The sequence below is a fragment of the Pecten maximus genome, chromosome 15 (assembly GCF_902652985.1).
Source record: "Pecten maximus chromosome 15, xPecMax1.1, whole genome shotgun sequence".
Lineage (NCBI taxonomy): Eukaryota > Metazoa > Mollusca > Bivalvia > Pectinida > Pectinidae > Pecten > Pecten maximus.
Window position 1 is genome coordinate 17286424 of NC_047029.1, and position 15909 is coordinate 17302332.

A 15909-nucleotide genomic window follows, 5' to 3' on the forward strand; every position below is an offset into this window, starting at 1 on the left:
GTTGGTCGCATAGCGTTCTAGTGTTGAACACGTTATCAGTCACGCTAGTATCCGCCTTCGGCCCACGTTTGCCGAAGGGTTCATTGTTGTTTCTCCAGTTACTAAAACATTATTCTTATTGTATTTTATTGTATTTCCAGTACTTCTTATATATATTATGTGATTGTAGATCTACTGGCTGGCGACCAATTCTCGCCAAGTACCAATTCTCGCCAACTCACGTGCAAAATGAAAACGCGTTACTTTTTCGCGTATTTTTTCTAACGCAAGAAGAAAGCAAACCACGATCGTCTATCCAGCAAAATATTACCAAGTTTTATCGTCCAGAACGAAAATTATCAGGTAAATACCCTTAAGAACCTCATTTGAAATCAGCTGATCACCAGGGGGGTCACGTGGTTTCTCGTACTAAAAATAACAAACGTCAAACGATGTAAACAAACTTTACCTTACTATGCCTGCTATGTCCAGAAATTGTCACTTGTTCCTAAAAGTCCATTTGAAACGTTAAAATAAGTTTCACAAATGAAACATGTGTCCCGATAATGATGTGGTTCATGCAAAATGAGTGGAGACATTGTCCGTGGTGTTGTAAAAGATTTCTGCAAAAACGCGCTCGTTCTGTGACGTTTCAACATGGCGGTATATCACGTGACAATCCAGGGGAGAAATCATTATTTATCGATTGACCATTTTACAGTTGTGGGAGTTATTCCCCTTTATACGTCTCCACACTGCTAAATGGGAAATAATGTACAACAGGTTGTAAAATATACCTTGCACATAATTATATCAATATTTTTGTTGTTGTTTACTTCATTTGCAATTAAAATTATGAACTATTTGCTTTGATTTTCAAATTTAAAATTTCTTTTTCTATAACACCTGCATATATTGTATTGTTTGTTCTAATTCCTCGATAAAATTTCACAAATTAATTTTGTTTTGTCAAACTCCATTAATATTTAAACTGTTTAGGAAAAATGTTGAGATACTCTAAAGTATCCAGAGGGTACACACCAGAGACCCTGAGGATTGCCATTGCCACAGTGCATGACAAGAAGATGTCAATAAGTGCTGCTTCAAGGGAGTTTAATGTTCCAAGGAAAACTTTAGGTATTGCTTATTCAAGTTAATCACAAAAACTGAAATGTAATTATTGAATGTCATTGTGTACAATTTAACTAAATTTTACATGATATTGCATCTGTAATGGTCATACAGATTTTGAATACTAGGTAATAAAAGTTTTCAAGAAGCTGTAAGTTTGTAAGGGATTTTCATGGCTTTTGATTTTTTCAAGACTTTTTCCAGAAAAAAACTTCTAGGGTCTTGAAGACCTATTGGACAATTGGAAGTTTCATTCAAACTGTATGCTTTCCAATTTATTAATTATTTGAGGAAATCCTTATCAGTGATTATTTCATAAATAAGTAAACCTTCAACCAATTCAAAAATTTCAAATTATTGATTTGAACCAATTTTGCATTTCAGATGACCATGTTAAGAGCACAAATATGAAATTCAGACCTGGGTTGGATTCAACTTTGACATCAGAAGAGGAGACTGCCCTGACCAACTATTTAGTTTACATGTCCAGACAAAGTTTCCCTATGAATAGGCAAATGGTACGCCAGTATATCAATGTCCTATGTAAAAGGGATGATAGGGCTACCAGGTTCAATATAGAGAAAGGGCCCAGTGATAAGTGGTTCCGGGGATTTTTGAAAAGGCACCCTGAACTATCAGAGAGGGAATCCGAGGCCCAAGACAGGGGGAGAAGTAGGATGGCCAACCAAAATGTCATGAATCAATACTTTGGTCTTCTTTCCGACACCATTGAAAAACTTGGCCTACAAAGGAAGCCACAGTGTATTTTCAACTGTGACGAGACAGGGTGGTCGGGAAAAGAAAAAAGCAAACAGAAAGTCTTTGGGGTAAAGGGGCAACATTGCTACCAGAAGAAAAAATACTAAACACAGGCCATATAACAGCACACCTATGCATATCGGCTGATGGCAAAGTCCTTCCTACCTTTTTAATATTCGAAAAATCACTTCCCCACACCTCCTACAAGGATGGTGTTCCACCAAATTGGTTATTCGGATATTCAGAAACCGGCTATATGGACTCGGAGCTTTTCAAAACATGGCTTAGGGATTTATTTATTCCTAATTGTGGCAATGAGCGTCCAGTCCTCCTTATCATGGACAATCATGACTCCCATATAAATGTAGATGTAATCAAACTGGCAAGAGAGAATGGTGTTGAACTGGTAGGGTTACCTCCACATACCACCCTCATTTTGCAACCTTTAGACGTTCAAATTAATGGTCCATTAAAACCTAAATTAAACTCCCTTGCTATGAACCTTGGATTTGTCAATAAACATCAAGTTTTAAACAAAGCCAGATTCCCTGCTGTACTGTCACAAGCCATTGACCAGTTCTGCTCACCTGGAAATGTGAAACAGGCCTTTAGAAAAGCAGGTATCTATCCACTCAACCCTGATGCAATAGATAAAACGCAACTTACACCATCTCATAGCACCACATTAGCACAATCATCTCCTACAATACCCTCTCCCTTATCACAGCAATCCTCTTCATTGGAACTGTCCACCTCAGCAATGCCTTCTACTTTAGCACAACCTTCTACCTCAGCACTGTCTTCTACATCAGCACTGTCCTCGTCCTCGGCACCGCCCTCTACCTCTGTCCTGCCCTCTACTTCGGCACCGCCCTCTACCTCTGTCCTGCCCTCTACTTCGGCACCGCCCTCTACCTCTGTCCTGCCCTCTACCTCGGCACCGCCCTCTACCTCTGTCCTGCCCTCTGCCTCGGCACCGTCATCGTCTGAAAAGTCCTCTACTTCATCACAAGCTTCCTCTTCCACTTCTATCTGTAAAGAGTGTGGAACTTTTCTAGGGGGTAACCCACTTGTAACAGAGGGTCTTATACCTCAAGCGATGGCTGATCTTTTTCAACCTGTACCTGCTAAACCGTATGTTGCCAGGAGAAAGCTTGTCACCGAGTCAAGAGTAATAACGAGTGGAAGTTTTTTACAGCAACTGGAGGAAAAAGCAGCTGAAGAAAAAAACAAGAAAGAGGCAACAGTTAAGAGAAAGAGAGAGAGAGAGGAAAAGAAACAGCAAAAAGAGAATGAGAAAAAAGTCAGACGACCGCGAAAGCAACAAAAAACCAATAAGAAAGAAGTCTACAAATGTAAAGTGTGCTTGCTGAGTGACCCTTTGGACAATGAGGATGAAGAAACTCTCTGGGTACAGTGCTGCCAATGTGATATTTGGTACCACCCAGAGTGTGTTGGCCTCAGCCAGGCAGACTTGGAGGATGACACTTTCATCTTCAAATGTGCACCATGTCTTGATGCTGGAGAGGAATAATCTGCAACATAGTACATATAACACACATTATTGCTTTGCTTACATATCTATATTTTATATTTTTTTCATTTCTGGTTTTGATTTCTAATCTACACAAATCAACTAACGTACATGACAAAATGCTTGTGGTGGGTGACACAACAGTCGCTAACCCAGCTGTTGTCTATTAATTCGCATAATTTATACATATGTACATTTTCTCAAATGCCACATACACCATAGGGACACCCCAGTCAGGTGTAACTGGTTGTCTTAGATCCAAGTTACTTATATATATATAATTACACTTTCCACACATTTCCAGTAAATTTCAAGGTTCATTGCAAGGGAAATACTTGTCAGATGTGACAGTGCAATTTTTTTTCGTAAATAAATATACACTTTAATCTGAACATAATATCCTATCTTTATTGCCAACCAGAATGCCCCTGTGAATGTCCTTGTTCCCATTTCACTTTTTTCAACTTTGCTGTATTTTTTCAAATTATTCTATCGTTTAAATTAAATGGAATTGTTTAAAAACTGCTTAAGGTGCGACAAAAACCAAAGGAATAAAATGGGTCAAGCTGTACTGAATGAATGTATGGGTACTAGTCACTGAAGGTCAGGATACAGATATTATATGAGATAACGGAAATTCCTGAAAATTATTGCATTGCAACTATAGTTTATACGTGTTATAAGCACTTGCATCATAATAAACAAGATAATTCAACGAATTACAGTCCCCCACCGGGTTGTTATCTCGAGATCCAATAGCAATGAGTGTGAATCTCGAGATGCAATAAGGTCATGTATTTTCTTCAATGTATTGAAAGGTGAAGATGTAGTTTACAGAGACCCGCTTCTATACAGGAACCATCCCATTCTCACTAAATACATGTACACTGTAGGTATACTCTATAAATGATCTCTATATAAAGGACACAAGTCTATGAAGGACACCTTTAGTTTTTCTATTGGGTATCCTTTATAGACAGGTTTTACTGCAATAGACATGAAATTGTAATAATAATAACAAGATGTTGTTTGTTATGCTTACATTGAATTCAACAGTACTGTATATTGATTAAATGGTGATCTGAGAAGAACACAGGTTTGTTTGTCACTGGGAATAATTTGGATGAGAAGACCAAGTCAAGAATTCCTCCAAGGCAATGGGTAGGCGTGGTCAGTAGTTGGTGAAGTTTACAAGATTTTTGAAGGCTGTCCATCTTTGCGAAGTCCATGTTGAAATCTCCAACAACAAGAATGTTTGTACACTTATGTAACTTTGCTTGTGTTGTGCATAGCTTGAATAACTGTAATATAGCTGAATTTAAATGGTTATAAGATGTGTTAGGAGGTATATATATGCATCCAAGCAGCAAATTGCCAGTGATGATTCCAACTGCTTCTATTTGTGGTATGTTGATTTCCAATATGGTTTGGATGGGAATTGCAGAGTAGATGACACAGTTTTGGTACGCGACACACCGCCTTCCCACAGGGAACTATACTACCAAGTATAAAGTTCTAATCCTTAATAGTGTAGGAGATAGAACCTGGACAAATTTTTCTTTCTTTAATGTAGGTCAGAGGTCAAAATATAGGTCACAGTGACCCGGTTTTGGTACGCGACACACCGCCTTCCCACGGGGAACCATACTACCAAGTATTAAGTTCTAGTGCTTTATAGTGTAGGAGATAGAGCCCGGACAAACTTTTACTTTAATGTAGGTCAGAGGTCAAAAAATAGCAAAATAAAGGTCACATTGACCCGGTTTTTGTACGCGACACACTGCCTTCCCACAGAGAACAATACTACTAAGTATTAAGTTCTAGTGCTTTATAGTGTAGGAGATAGAGCCCGGACAAGCTTTTTCTTTAATGTAGGTCAGAGGTCAAAATATAGGTCACAGTGACCCGGTTTTTGTATGCGACACACCGCCTTCCCACAGGGAACCCACACACTAAGTATGAAGTTCCAGTGTCTTATAGTATGGGAGATAGAGCCCGGACAAATAGTGTGCGGAAGGACGGACGGACAGACGGACGGACGGACGGACGGACACAACGCAAACCTATAGTCCCCCCCCCCCGGATTCCGGTGGGGGACTAATAAAGGCCAATATATAGGATCCAACCCTCCAAACTTCTTCAATACAAAGGTAAATATGCAGTGTTCTTTTTTTTGTAAATTATTTTAATTGTTTATTTTAGTTTGTGTTTTGAGTTGAAATTTTAATGAAAATTTGCAATCTACAATCGCCGTTTTCCTCAATTAACATTTTTAAAATTTCTGATATTTTGTCCAGTTTTAGAGCTTTTGCTAATATCTTGAAACCATCTATTGCTGTAAAAGGCAAAAATAAAAACTAACATCTCCAAAATAACAAACTCACCTAAAATTTGCACATGGATTGCTTTCAAACTCGTGTAAAGCTCGCCTTCCTGATCACTTCGACAGCGTAAATTGAATCAGCACGTGACGATGTTCCGCACGCACCTGCTTCTCTCGTTTAGGTCCGTGGTTTAGCGACAATCTACTAGAATAACTGCATGACTTTTTGACTTTGACCTTATTTCATGTCAGAAATGTAAGTAAATGTAATCAAAAACCATTTGATTACGTTCTGGATACAATTTTGTATAAGTTTAACAAATAAAATGAAAATGAAAGTAGCATTCCGACAGGTTCCGGGAACTTCTGCAAACGTGATCAATCAGACTCCGATACAAACCGTTTAAAATCACAAAAAATGTTGTTCAATCTGTCAAGATTATTAAAATAAGAAGCATTTAGATACAAAGTAACTTATATTGATCATGTTGAAAGCAAAATGCGGATTTTTTCGATTGTTTTTACGCTTTTTAAAAAGTTGGCGAGAATTGGTACTGTGACACCGGAAACTAGGTGTTAAACACAGGCTACAATAACTGCTCCCCTGTCGGCGCATGCGCATGGAATTTGTTTTTATTTTTATACATGAAAGGGCAAGGGATATACTTCAAACAAATGAGGTACGTTGAGGATCTGCTTACGATATTTTTGTGTATGACGAAAAACGTGCAAAATGTGGCGAGAATTGGTCGCCAGCCAGTAGAGCATCTAGATTCTATTTGTATTTTTTGTGTTTTGATAAAGGGGCGGATTGCCTCGAAAATTTAACAAGCCTCATTGTCCACACTGTTTGAATTACTTCTTTGCCCCATATATATATATATATTTAAATTTTGTTTGTATGAACCAGCTTGATGTCGACTCTCGATCCCACATTCTCCATGGTCATTCCAAAAACGGCATTACTCATGAGTTTAAAAAAAAAATTTCGAATTCGTTCTTCCACGAAGCCCTTTTGGATGTGTCGAAATATATGTACGAGCTTAACCAAGGTTTTTGTTTGAATTGCAGAATTCTGTGATTTTTTGTGATTTTTAAACCCAGGTCCGTGTGCAATTGTAGATACCGTGACATATGTATTTGGTCTTGTTTTCTAATGTTGGTACAAGGTTTTTTTTGTGGGTACGCGTCCATGTAAATTGTCATCGGTGTGTTCATTTGGTTTGGTTTGGTTTATTTTGTTAAACGTCCTATTAACAGCTGAGGTCATTTAAGGACGGCCTCTAGTGCGTGCGACATGTATGCGTGTGGCGAGTGCATATGTTCGTGTTAAGTCTCTTTGTGATAGGCTGGAACTTTTGTCGGTTTATAGTGCTACCTCACTGAAGCATACTGCCAAAGACACCCAGCAGCACACCCCACCCGGTCACATTATACTGACAACGGGCGAACCAGTCGTCCCACTCTTAATATGCTGAGCGCCAAGCAGGAGCAGCAACTACCATTTTTAAAGACTCGGGTATGTCTCGGCTAGGGGACATAACCCAAAGCCTTCCTCACAGGGACGAACGCTAAACTAAAGGCATTGTCAAGGGAGACATTAGGAAGAAGAAAGTTGGTGAGAAAGAGAAAAGATAAGATCCCAAATCTAGTCGCCTCTTACGATCATGCAATGGGGGCAGCAGGTACAATTCTTACGCCCTACCTGCAGGGCAGTGATAGTCCGGAAATCTTCTTGTGATAGTCCGGAACTTTTGCCGATATATAGTACTACCTGCAACGTACCTCACTAAAGCATACTGTCGAAGACACAAAGCAAGACACCCCACACCCGGTCACATTATACTGACTTTACTGACAATGGGCAAACTAGTCGTCCCACTCCCGAAATTCTGAGCGCTTAGCAGGAGTGCAACTTACACATTTAAAAAGACTCTGGTTTATGTCTCAGCCAGGGGACAGAACCAAATGCCTTCCTCATAGGGGCGAACGCTCAACTTATTTTTTTTTTTTTTTTTTTTCATGTAACGCTCAACTTAAGGCTAAAGGTTAGGCACCGTCAAGGGGGGGATACTAGGAAGAACAAAGTTGTCAGAAAGAAGAACAAAGATAAGATCCCAAATTTAGTCGCCTCTTACGATCATGTAAGTGAGGCAGCAGGTACAATTCTTTCGCCCTTCCTATTCCTATTATAGTGCTATGTTTATGACATAGTATGCACTATGATTAGTGAAACTGTTACTTTAGCATGTGTACTCGGTCTGAACAATGTTAAATTTGGTTTGGTTTATTTTGTTTAACGTCCTATTAACATACAATGTTAAATACAACATGAGTAACACCACAGACAATTTAGTGATGGAATAGCATACTTATTATTACAACTTTCTTTATATATGCATCTTTCTAATTTTGTGAATAAATCAAACTGTTTGTTTAGAACACAATATCATGTAATTAATATGCATATTCAATTACAAAATACACTACATGACAAAAATGGTAACACCACAGACAGTCAATACTGTTTTTTATCCTATCCATGTAATATTGCAGGTTATAAAGAATGGGCCTCTCTGCAGCTGAGAAGCAAAGAAAATATCGAATGAGGCGTGATGCAGACCCTGAAAGAAGGGAGAACTCCAAAAAAGGAAGGAAAAGTACAAAGAAGATCTTGAAGTTGGAAAGCGAAAACATAAGCAACCTAGGTGCACGACATGTCCTTGAGAAGAAAGTGGAGGATAGAAAAACGAAGTCGACGAGCAAGGGAAAATAATGTAATTACATGTTTTATTTGTATCATTATTTTAATTATATATTTACAATTTTCTATATTTATAATACCAAAACTGGTTTGTGGTTGAAGGTTACAGGGAAGGAAATTCTATCTAATTTTTAATGCTACGAAAGGTAATCCAAAACATTTTTTTCCAAATTACTCTAGGTGTCACGATTACATTTCAGGTGCAGAACTTAATGACCCCTCCCCAGTCACTAGAAGCAGCAGACCCTGCAGGTAGGGCGTAAGAATTATACCTGCTGCCCCCATTGCATGATCGTAGGAGGCGACTAAACTTGGGATCTTATCTTTTCTCTTCTTTCCTGATAACTTTCTTCTTCCTAATGTCTCCCTTGACAATGCCTCACTTTTGGCCTGTCTGTCATACATGACAATCGCCGAGCATAGGAAACTTCGCAACGGCACACGTATACAACTCTGATTGTAGCGACAGTGACGAGATACCCGAGGTCTCTTACACATTAAATATTCACCCATATATGTACGTATGATCCTGAGGCATCAAATGATGACCATCACATCGACTCAGATTCGTCAAATTGTCCTGCAGAACTGCATCTAAGTGACGAAAGTGACAAGGACATGTCGGAGAATGGCTAGTTTCCTTGATTTGTTTGCTTATATTTGTATGTCAAACTGTTCACCCGATCATTTCACTCTTGTGTCGTTATTTCTTAACGCAGCTTATATTATCACATCATACAATAGCCAACGTAACAGCAAAATAATAAATATATATATATATATATATAAAACCAAACACAGATCTGCTGTCTCCCTAGTACTTTCGCGGCTACATTCTGCCGCTCTTCAGGGGATGATTATTATCCCCTGAAGAGCGGCAGAATGTAGCCGCATTATCCCCTGAAGAGCGGCAGAATGTAGCCGCGAAAGTACTAGGGAGACAGCAGATCTGTGTTTGGTTTTTTATTTCATTATTATTTACCGTCACATGGACATTTCAACTTTATTCTATATATATATATATATAGCTTAGAAACACAAATGACGAAGGAAGACAACTTTTTGACTCGTGCCCTGACCGGGCCTCGAACTCACGATCTACGGCACCCAATCGCCTAGCCAGAAATATCCGCAGCCTATACCGCTGCGCCACATCGGCGTTCTTAAAAAAGAACGTTTCAATGGCGCAGTGATGGTCGGCCCGATACCCTGACATGATCATTGTGGAAGTCGTCTATAAGATGATATAGAATACCTGGATCGCAATGTATTTACATACATGGATACGAATTGTACATATATTATATATATTCATCTCGGTACAACTACGACAGGAAATTGAAATCTTTATCTTCGGATCACCAACACATAGTGTATATGATGCATTGTGCTAATAAATAGATATAGCTTAGAAACACAAATGACGAAGGAAGACAACTTTTTGACTCGTGCCCTGACCGGGCCTCGAACTCACGATCTACGGCACCCAATCGCCTAGCCAGAAATATCCGCAGCCTATACCGCTGCGCCACATCGGCGTTCTTAAAAAAACGTTTCAATGGCGCAGTGATGGTCGGCCCGATACCCTGACATGATCATTGTGGAAGTCGTCTATAAGATGATATAGAATACCTGGATCGCAATGTATTTACATACATGGATACGAATTGTACATATATTATATATATTCATCTCGGTACAACTACGACAGGAAATTCAAATCTTTATCTTCGGATCACCAACACATAGTGTATATGATACAATGTGCTAATAAATAGATATAGCTTAGAAACACAAATGACGAAGAAAGACAACTGTTTGACTCGTGCCCTGACCGGGCCTCGAACTCACGATCTACGGCACCCAATCGCCTAGCCAGAAATATCCGCAGCCTATACCGCTGCGCCACATCGGCGTTCTTAAAAAAGAACGTTTCAATGGCGCAGTGATGGTCGGCCCGATATATATATATATATATATATGCATCATTTAGTGCCTACAGGGACATATATAACTGTACTTCCGGTATCAGACACGTAAGTCTGCTTGGGCTTGAACATTATTTCACAACTGCTTTTAAGAAATACCTATTACTTTTCTTTTTCAAGAGCTATTCAAATACCAAAATTAGACCAATTTTTCGCGATTAGCGAAAAGTTATAAGCCGCACTATTGTCTTTATCCCGTATGTTGCTGTCATGCAGTTTGAAAAGCAGGAGATACAGTTTACATGTGTACTACTATACAGTACATTCAATTTCATCAAATGCATTCTCATTTTCATTAGCGTCCTTACCAGGTTTTCGAATTGGAATAATTGTAGATTCTTTCCAAGACTCGGGGATCTTACGAAGCGTATACATGATTAAAAAATATATAAGAGACATCGTAATGATGATTCTGGTAAATGTTTCAGGAATCGGTACGGAATTTCATCTGACCAAGCTGCTGAATCGTTTGATCTTTTTAGCGATTCAAGCAACTCCGGGAGATCGAAAGGCTTGTTGTAACTTTCTGTAACGTTTCTTTTCTTTGTCTTTTTTGAAAGTTTGGAATTTTTTTGAGTGATTTTTGGCGGATGAGTTCTGGGCTATATTTTTAGCAAATGCATTTGCAATTTCAGATTTAGAAGAGAAAATTTGGTTATTGTTGATAAGATGGGATGCTGGTGCTGTTTTTCGTTTATCACTTATTTTTCGTATCTGATCCCATATCTTTTTAGATGATGTGTTTGAAGATATTTTAGAAATGTATTCCTTCCAGCTATTCTTTTTGTCGGACTTGAAAGATCGCCGAGCCTTCGCCCTCCAAATTTTAAAATTATTGTAATTTTCAGTTGCAGGGGAAGTCAAGAATCGTCTTAGAGCTGCCTTTCGGCCGGATCTATTGATAAAAGATTCTTCAGATAAAAGGAACCTTGTAGGTTTTGGGACGGACTTTGGTATCGTTTTTGTGGCAATAGAAGTTATCGTTTGAGTGAATGTTTTAATTGGGTCATCGAGGTTAGTGAATTTTTCTACAGTAAGCTCCTCGTTGCACAGGTGTTGGAATTGGGCCCAATCTGCGTTGTGCACATTCCATCGAGGAAGTGGTTTATCAAGAGGGGTCCCAATATTCTTAAGAAAAATAGGGAAGTGGTCACTCCCACATAGATCATCATTTACCCTCCAGTCATAATCGAGTAAAATGGATGGATGGCATAATGATAGGTCTATGTGGGTACGAGAGCCTGTAGCAGAGTGTAGATATGGGGTATTATTGTTAAAAAGACACAAGTTGTTTTTATCTATAAATTCCTCAATACGTCTTCCTCTCTCATCTGTGTTCGGGGAGCCCCACAGACTGCTATGCCCATTAAAATCTCCGAGAATTATGTATGGTGCTGTGAGTTACGACGAGGTTATTAAGTGAAAGCAATACTCGGGAGGAAGATAAATTGAACAGACAGTTACTTGTCTGTGTAAAGTCGCACAGACAGCAACAGCCTTTAAATTTTTGTTTAACATGATAATTCTGTGAGGAATAGTTTTTTGGACAGCTACAGCTGCGCCACCTCTGTTTCCTACCGTTGCGATGCTATTGTAGGGCGATACATTTCTAAAAGTAATTGGGTTTTTTAACATGACCTCCTGCAGGCAACATAAGGCAGGTCTAAATTCTTTTGATGAATTTTGAAACTCTTCTAAATTTGCCCTTAGTCCGCGTATGTTCCATTGTATAATAAAATTGTTCGTATTGCTGATCACTATCCAGGTTCGTGATGGACGCTCTTTGGACTGACAGGACTACTTGGTGTAGGTTGTCTGGTAACAGCAGCATTGCTGTCACCAAACTCACTGTCGTCCGCAAGAACGTCGTACCTATTATGACCATGGATAGGGTCATTTGAGCCTTTGCTGGACTACGTGTTGTTTAAGGAAGTTAATCTGTGTAGTTTTACCTTCGGTTTTCGTTGGTCTTGGGGTGGTGTGGTTGCTGGCCGTTTATTGGTGTTACCGGCAATCTTATTTAGGTCTGACGGCTGTGATACAGTCCATCTGTGGTTGTTGACCCTCGGCTTTGATGTTTGTGTTATTTGGCGTGCAGGTGTATGTGCTGGAGGTGCTGGCATATTGGTCTTGATAACTGCCGTTTCGTCAGGCTGGGAAGGTCTAACTGATGTTGAGGTGGTCTTAGACGCTACCCTTCCTGATTTGAAACGGGATGCCAGACCAAAAAGAATCTTGTCATTCCATTCGTCATCTCGAGACTGTCTTTCCTGGAAGAAATAGAAGAAGAAGAAGAAGAAGAAGAAGCCAGCTTTCGGTGCGGAGGTACCACCTTTGGCAAGTGTAACACCACAGACAGTAACATCATAGACATTTATCATAATAATCTAGCTCATCTTGAAATTGCTAATGCTTATACAGATTCATAGGTTATAAATAAACTTTCAATCACTGTAATAGTTCTGACAAATTTCAAAATATCATTTACAAGATTTTCTTTTGCCAAAATCATGGTAACATCACAGACATTCAAAATGCACGCATGGGTAGGGTATTTACATTGGATGGAAGTTGGGTTTTTTTTCGCTGTTTTAAAATGCTGTCTGTATGCCATGCTGGTCTGTAAAATGCTGTCTGTATGCCATGCTGGTCTGTACAGGCTGCCCTGCAGGTAGGGCGTAAGAATTCTACCTGCTGCCCCAATTGCATGATCGTAAGAGGCGACTAAACTTGGGATCTTATCTTTTCTCTTCTTTCTTAACAACTTTCTTCTTCCTAATGTCTCCCGTGACAATACCTCAATTTTGGCCTTTAGTTGAGCGTTCGCCCCTGTGAAGAAGGCTTTGGGTTCTGTCCCCTGGCCGAGACATACCAGAGTCTTTAAAAATGGTAGTTGCTGCTCCTGCTTAGCGCTCAGCAAATTAGGAGTGGGACGACTGGTTCGCCTGTTGTCAGTATAATGTGACCGGGTGGGGTGTGCTGCTGGGTGTCTTCGGCAAAAGATCCGGAGACTTAACACAAACATACCGCAGCCTCCCAAAACACACATACGCACTCATCACACGCATAGGAGGCCGTCCTTAAATGACCTTAGCTGTTAATAGGACGTTAAACAAAATAAACCAAACCAAAGTCTGTACAGGAATTGAAACTGCTTCTAATGCATCATGGTAATTACTTCAGCAAGTTATCATTTTAACCAAATTGTAGTGAGGTTACATGAAAGACATGGATATCTCGGATACTATTTTCCCCGATTTAAACAGAAAAAACAGTAAAATATATTTAAATTTGAAAAGCTTTAATTGCCAAACAATATATACATGCATTAATATCATTTCAGAAACTTTAAGAAATTCTTTCAACAATTGGGCAACACTACCAATGGACAACATACGATTTCAATTTTTGGAATATTTTAACTTTTTCTTAAAAACTTCTCAATAAAATGTCATAATTTTATATCATCATTTTAGTAATAATGGTATTTTGTTAGAAAAAAATGATAGGAAGAGCAAGTATTATATCTCATCAGATTAAATTTGTTCAAAATGCGTGGTCACAAAATCGGCCAATTTCTGATAATGACTCATATATGTTATTTGAGAAAGATCCCTTCAGTATATTCTGAAAAATATTGTTAACAAACTTCAGTTGACAAAATTAAAGATGGCGCCTTTTGGAAGGTGAGCTAAAAACTAGCCGGACAAGAGACTATCTATGGACAAGCAGACTGATTTCAGTATGCCCCTCTCAACCTTAAACTTCGTATATATTCAGGGTATTATAACTATATTGATATTGGTACATTTGGTAATGTAGGTGTACACTTGAAGTCAAAAGATTTGAAAGCTTAAATTTTGTAAAATGTTTGGAAACAAGAAAACCAAAAGAGGCCTATATAATGAACAGAAGTCCAAATTCAGCTTATCAAACTACAAATTCAGCGTATCATATTAATTAGTGATCTATACAGGAAATAGTCAAGTCCTAAATCTATAACATAAAGTATGTAAAAAAAAAAACTTACCTTCATGTGTGACATCAAGTTTATCTACACCACTAACTGCTTTTCCTTCATTGATGCTATGAGGAACTTTTGAAATCCTAGCGAGTTGTGTAGTGTTTTCTGGGAGTTCATAGAATGATCTATGTACCCGAATGTCATGGCCCATCAACTTGGTAAGGGCATCTTGGCCATGTTCGTTCAATCCGAATACTAGATAATGTGGCAAGTTGATTCCTTAGCTTAGTAGATGTCAACAAACTTGGATTTGACACTCCGCTTTCAAACGCCATGTTCCTCAATGCATCTGATCCTCTGACGGGAAATGAGTTTGGCTTTCCAAATAGGAAGTCAGATGTGATGTCCATTTCTGGTCTTATCTTGAGGAGGTAGTCTATATTTTCTAGCATGTCATCAGTCAGTTTAACAGGAACTTTGCTTCCCATCTTACCAACAATTTCTATTCTTTTGTGAGATTTGATAATTTCCTTTTCCAATGATGTTAAAGAGTTGAATATATCTTCATCCAATTCGGTGTCAATCATGGAGTTTTTGAAATCTGTGATATTTATTCTCTCTGCTTCTCCACTTCTTTTCCGGTTAAACAATATGAGTTGTGCCAGGCATATTTCCATAAATCTTCTGTAATCCTCCTTCTTGCAGCCCTTGCGAAGCTTCTCTGATTCGAGTTTCAAGTAGTTGTGCAATTTCTGAACATCCTTAGTGACAGGCAGTAACTGGGGTTTATTGAATTTGGCCACATGTAGGGTACTGTGACATTTAGCTGCTATCCTAACATTCCATTAAATTTCATACAGTTCAAGAAATCCATCCATTTTTTTTCGGAGATCCACATTGCTCGTTATGATACTTTGAGTTTTCAAAAGCTTGGAACACTTTACAAGCCTATTCTTAAAGGCAGATTAGGTGTGGTGTGTTGGCTGGTAGTGACATCAAATCCAGCTACACATTTCACAGCTGTGCTTCCAAATTGGCAGGATCTAAACACTTCTCGATAGTGTCGATGGTGGCGCATTTTTCTTTCAAATCTATCAACATCCTTGCCATTTCTCTTAATCTTTGTACAATGACGGTGTTGTAAATGTCCATTTTGTTCATACAATCTGTTTGCAAATTCCAACAGTGTCCTGTCTTTTTTAATTACGTATTTAACTTCACCTTCTCTCATCTTTGCTAATACATCCTCACTGACCTCTGTGTTTGGCAGCAACATTTTGCCATTTAGGATAGGTTTTCCTCTCTTCTTTGGAATTGTACCTTTATTTGTCCTGGAATGTATCTCCCTATAGTTTTTCCGATACTTCCACAGATCTGTTTTAACATAAAGTCCAAAACAAAACTAGCATGGAACATAATCGCCAACAGCTTTCTTTTGGTCTGGTCTGCATCGGTATTTTGGAATAA

At 38.8% G+C, this 15909-nt stretch overlaps 1 protein-coding gene across 1 annotated transcript; it reads left to right on the plus strand.

The window, feature by feature from the left end:
• Nucleotides 1-1625: 1625 nt before the first annotated feature.
• LOC117343291 lies at nucleotides 1626-3403 on the plus strand. The gene is made up of 2 exons (XM_033905635.1): nucleotides 1626-1782; nucleotides 1983-3403. Exons 1-2 carry the CDS (start codon nucleotides 1626-1628, stop codon nucleotides 3401-3403), a joined length of 1578 nt encoding a protein of 525 aa, XP_033761526.1.
• The last annotated feature ends 12506 nt before the right edge of the window (nucleotides 3404-15909 follow it).

Bases quoted from the DNA above. Each gene is read 5' to 3' on its own strand.
- LOC117343291 (XM_033905635.1), top strand. From the start codon at position 1,626: ATGGTACGCCAGTATATCAATGTCCTATGTAAAAGGGATGATAGGGCT. The intron at 1,783-1,982 runs GTAGGATGGCCA...TACTAAACACAG, and splicing joins GGCCCAAGACAGGGGGAGAA to GCCATATAACAGCACACCTA.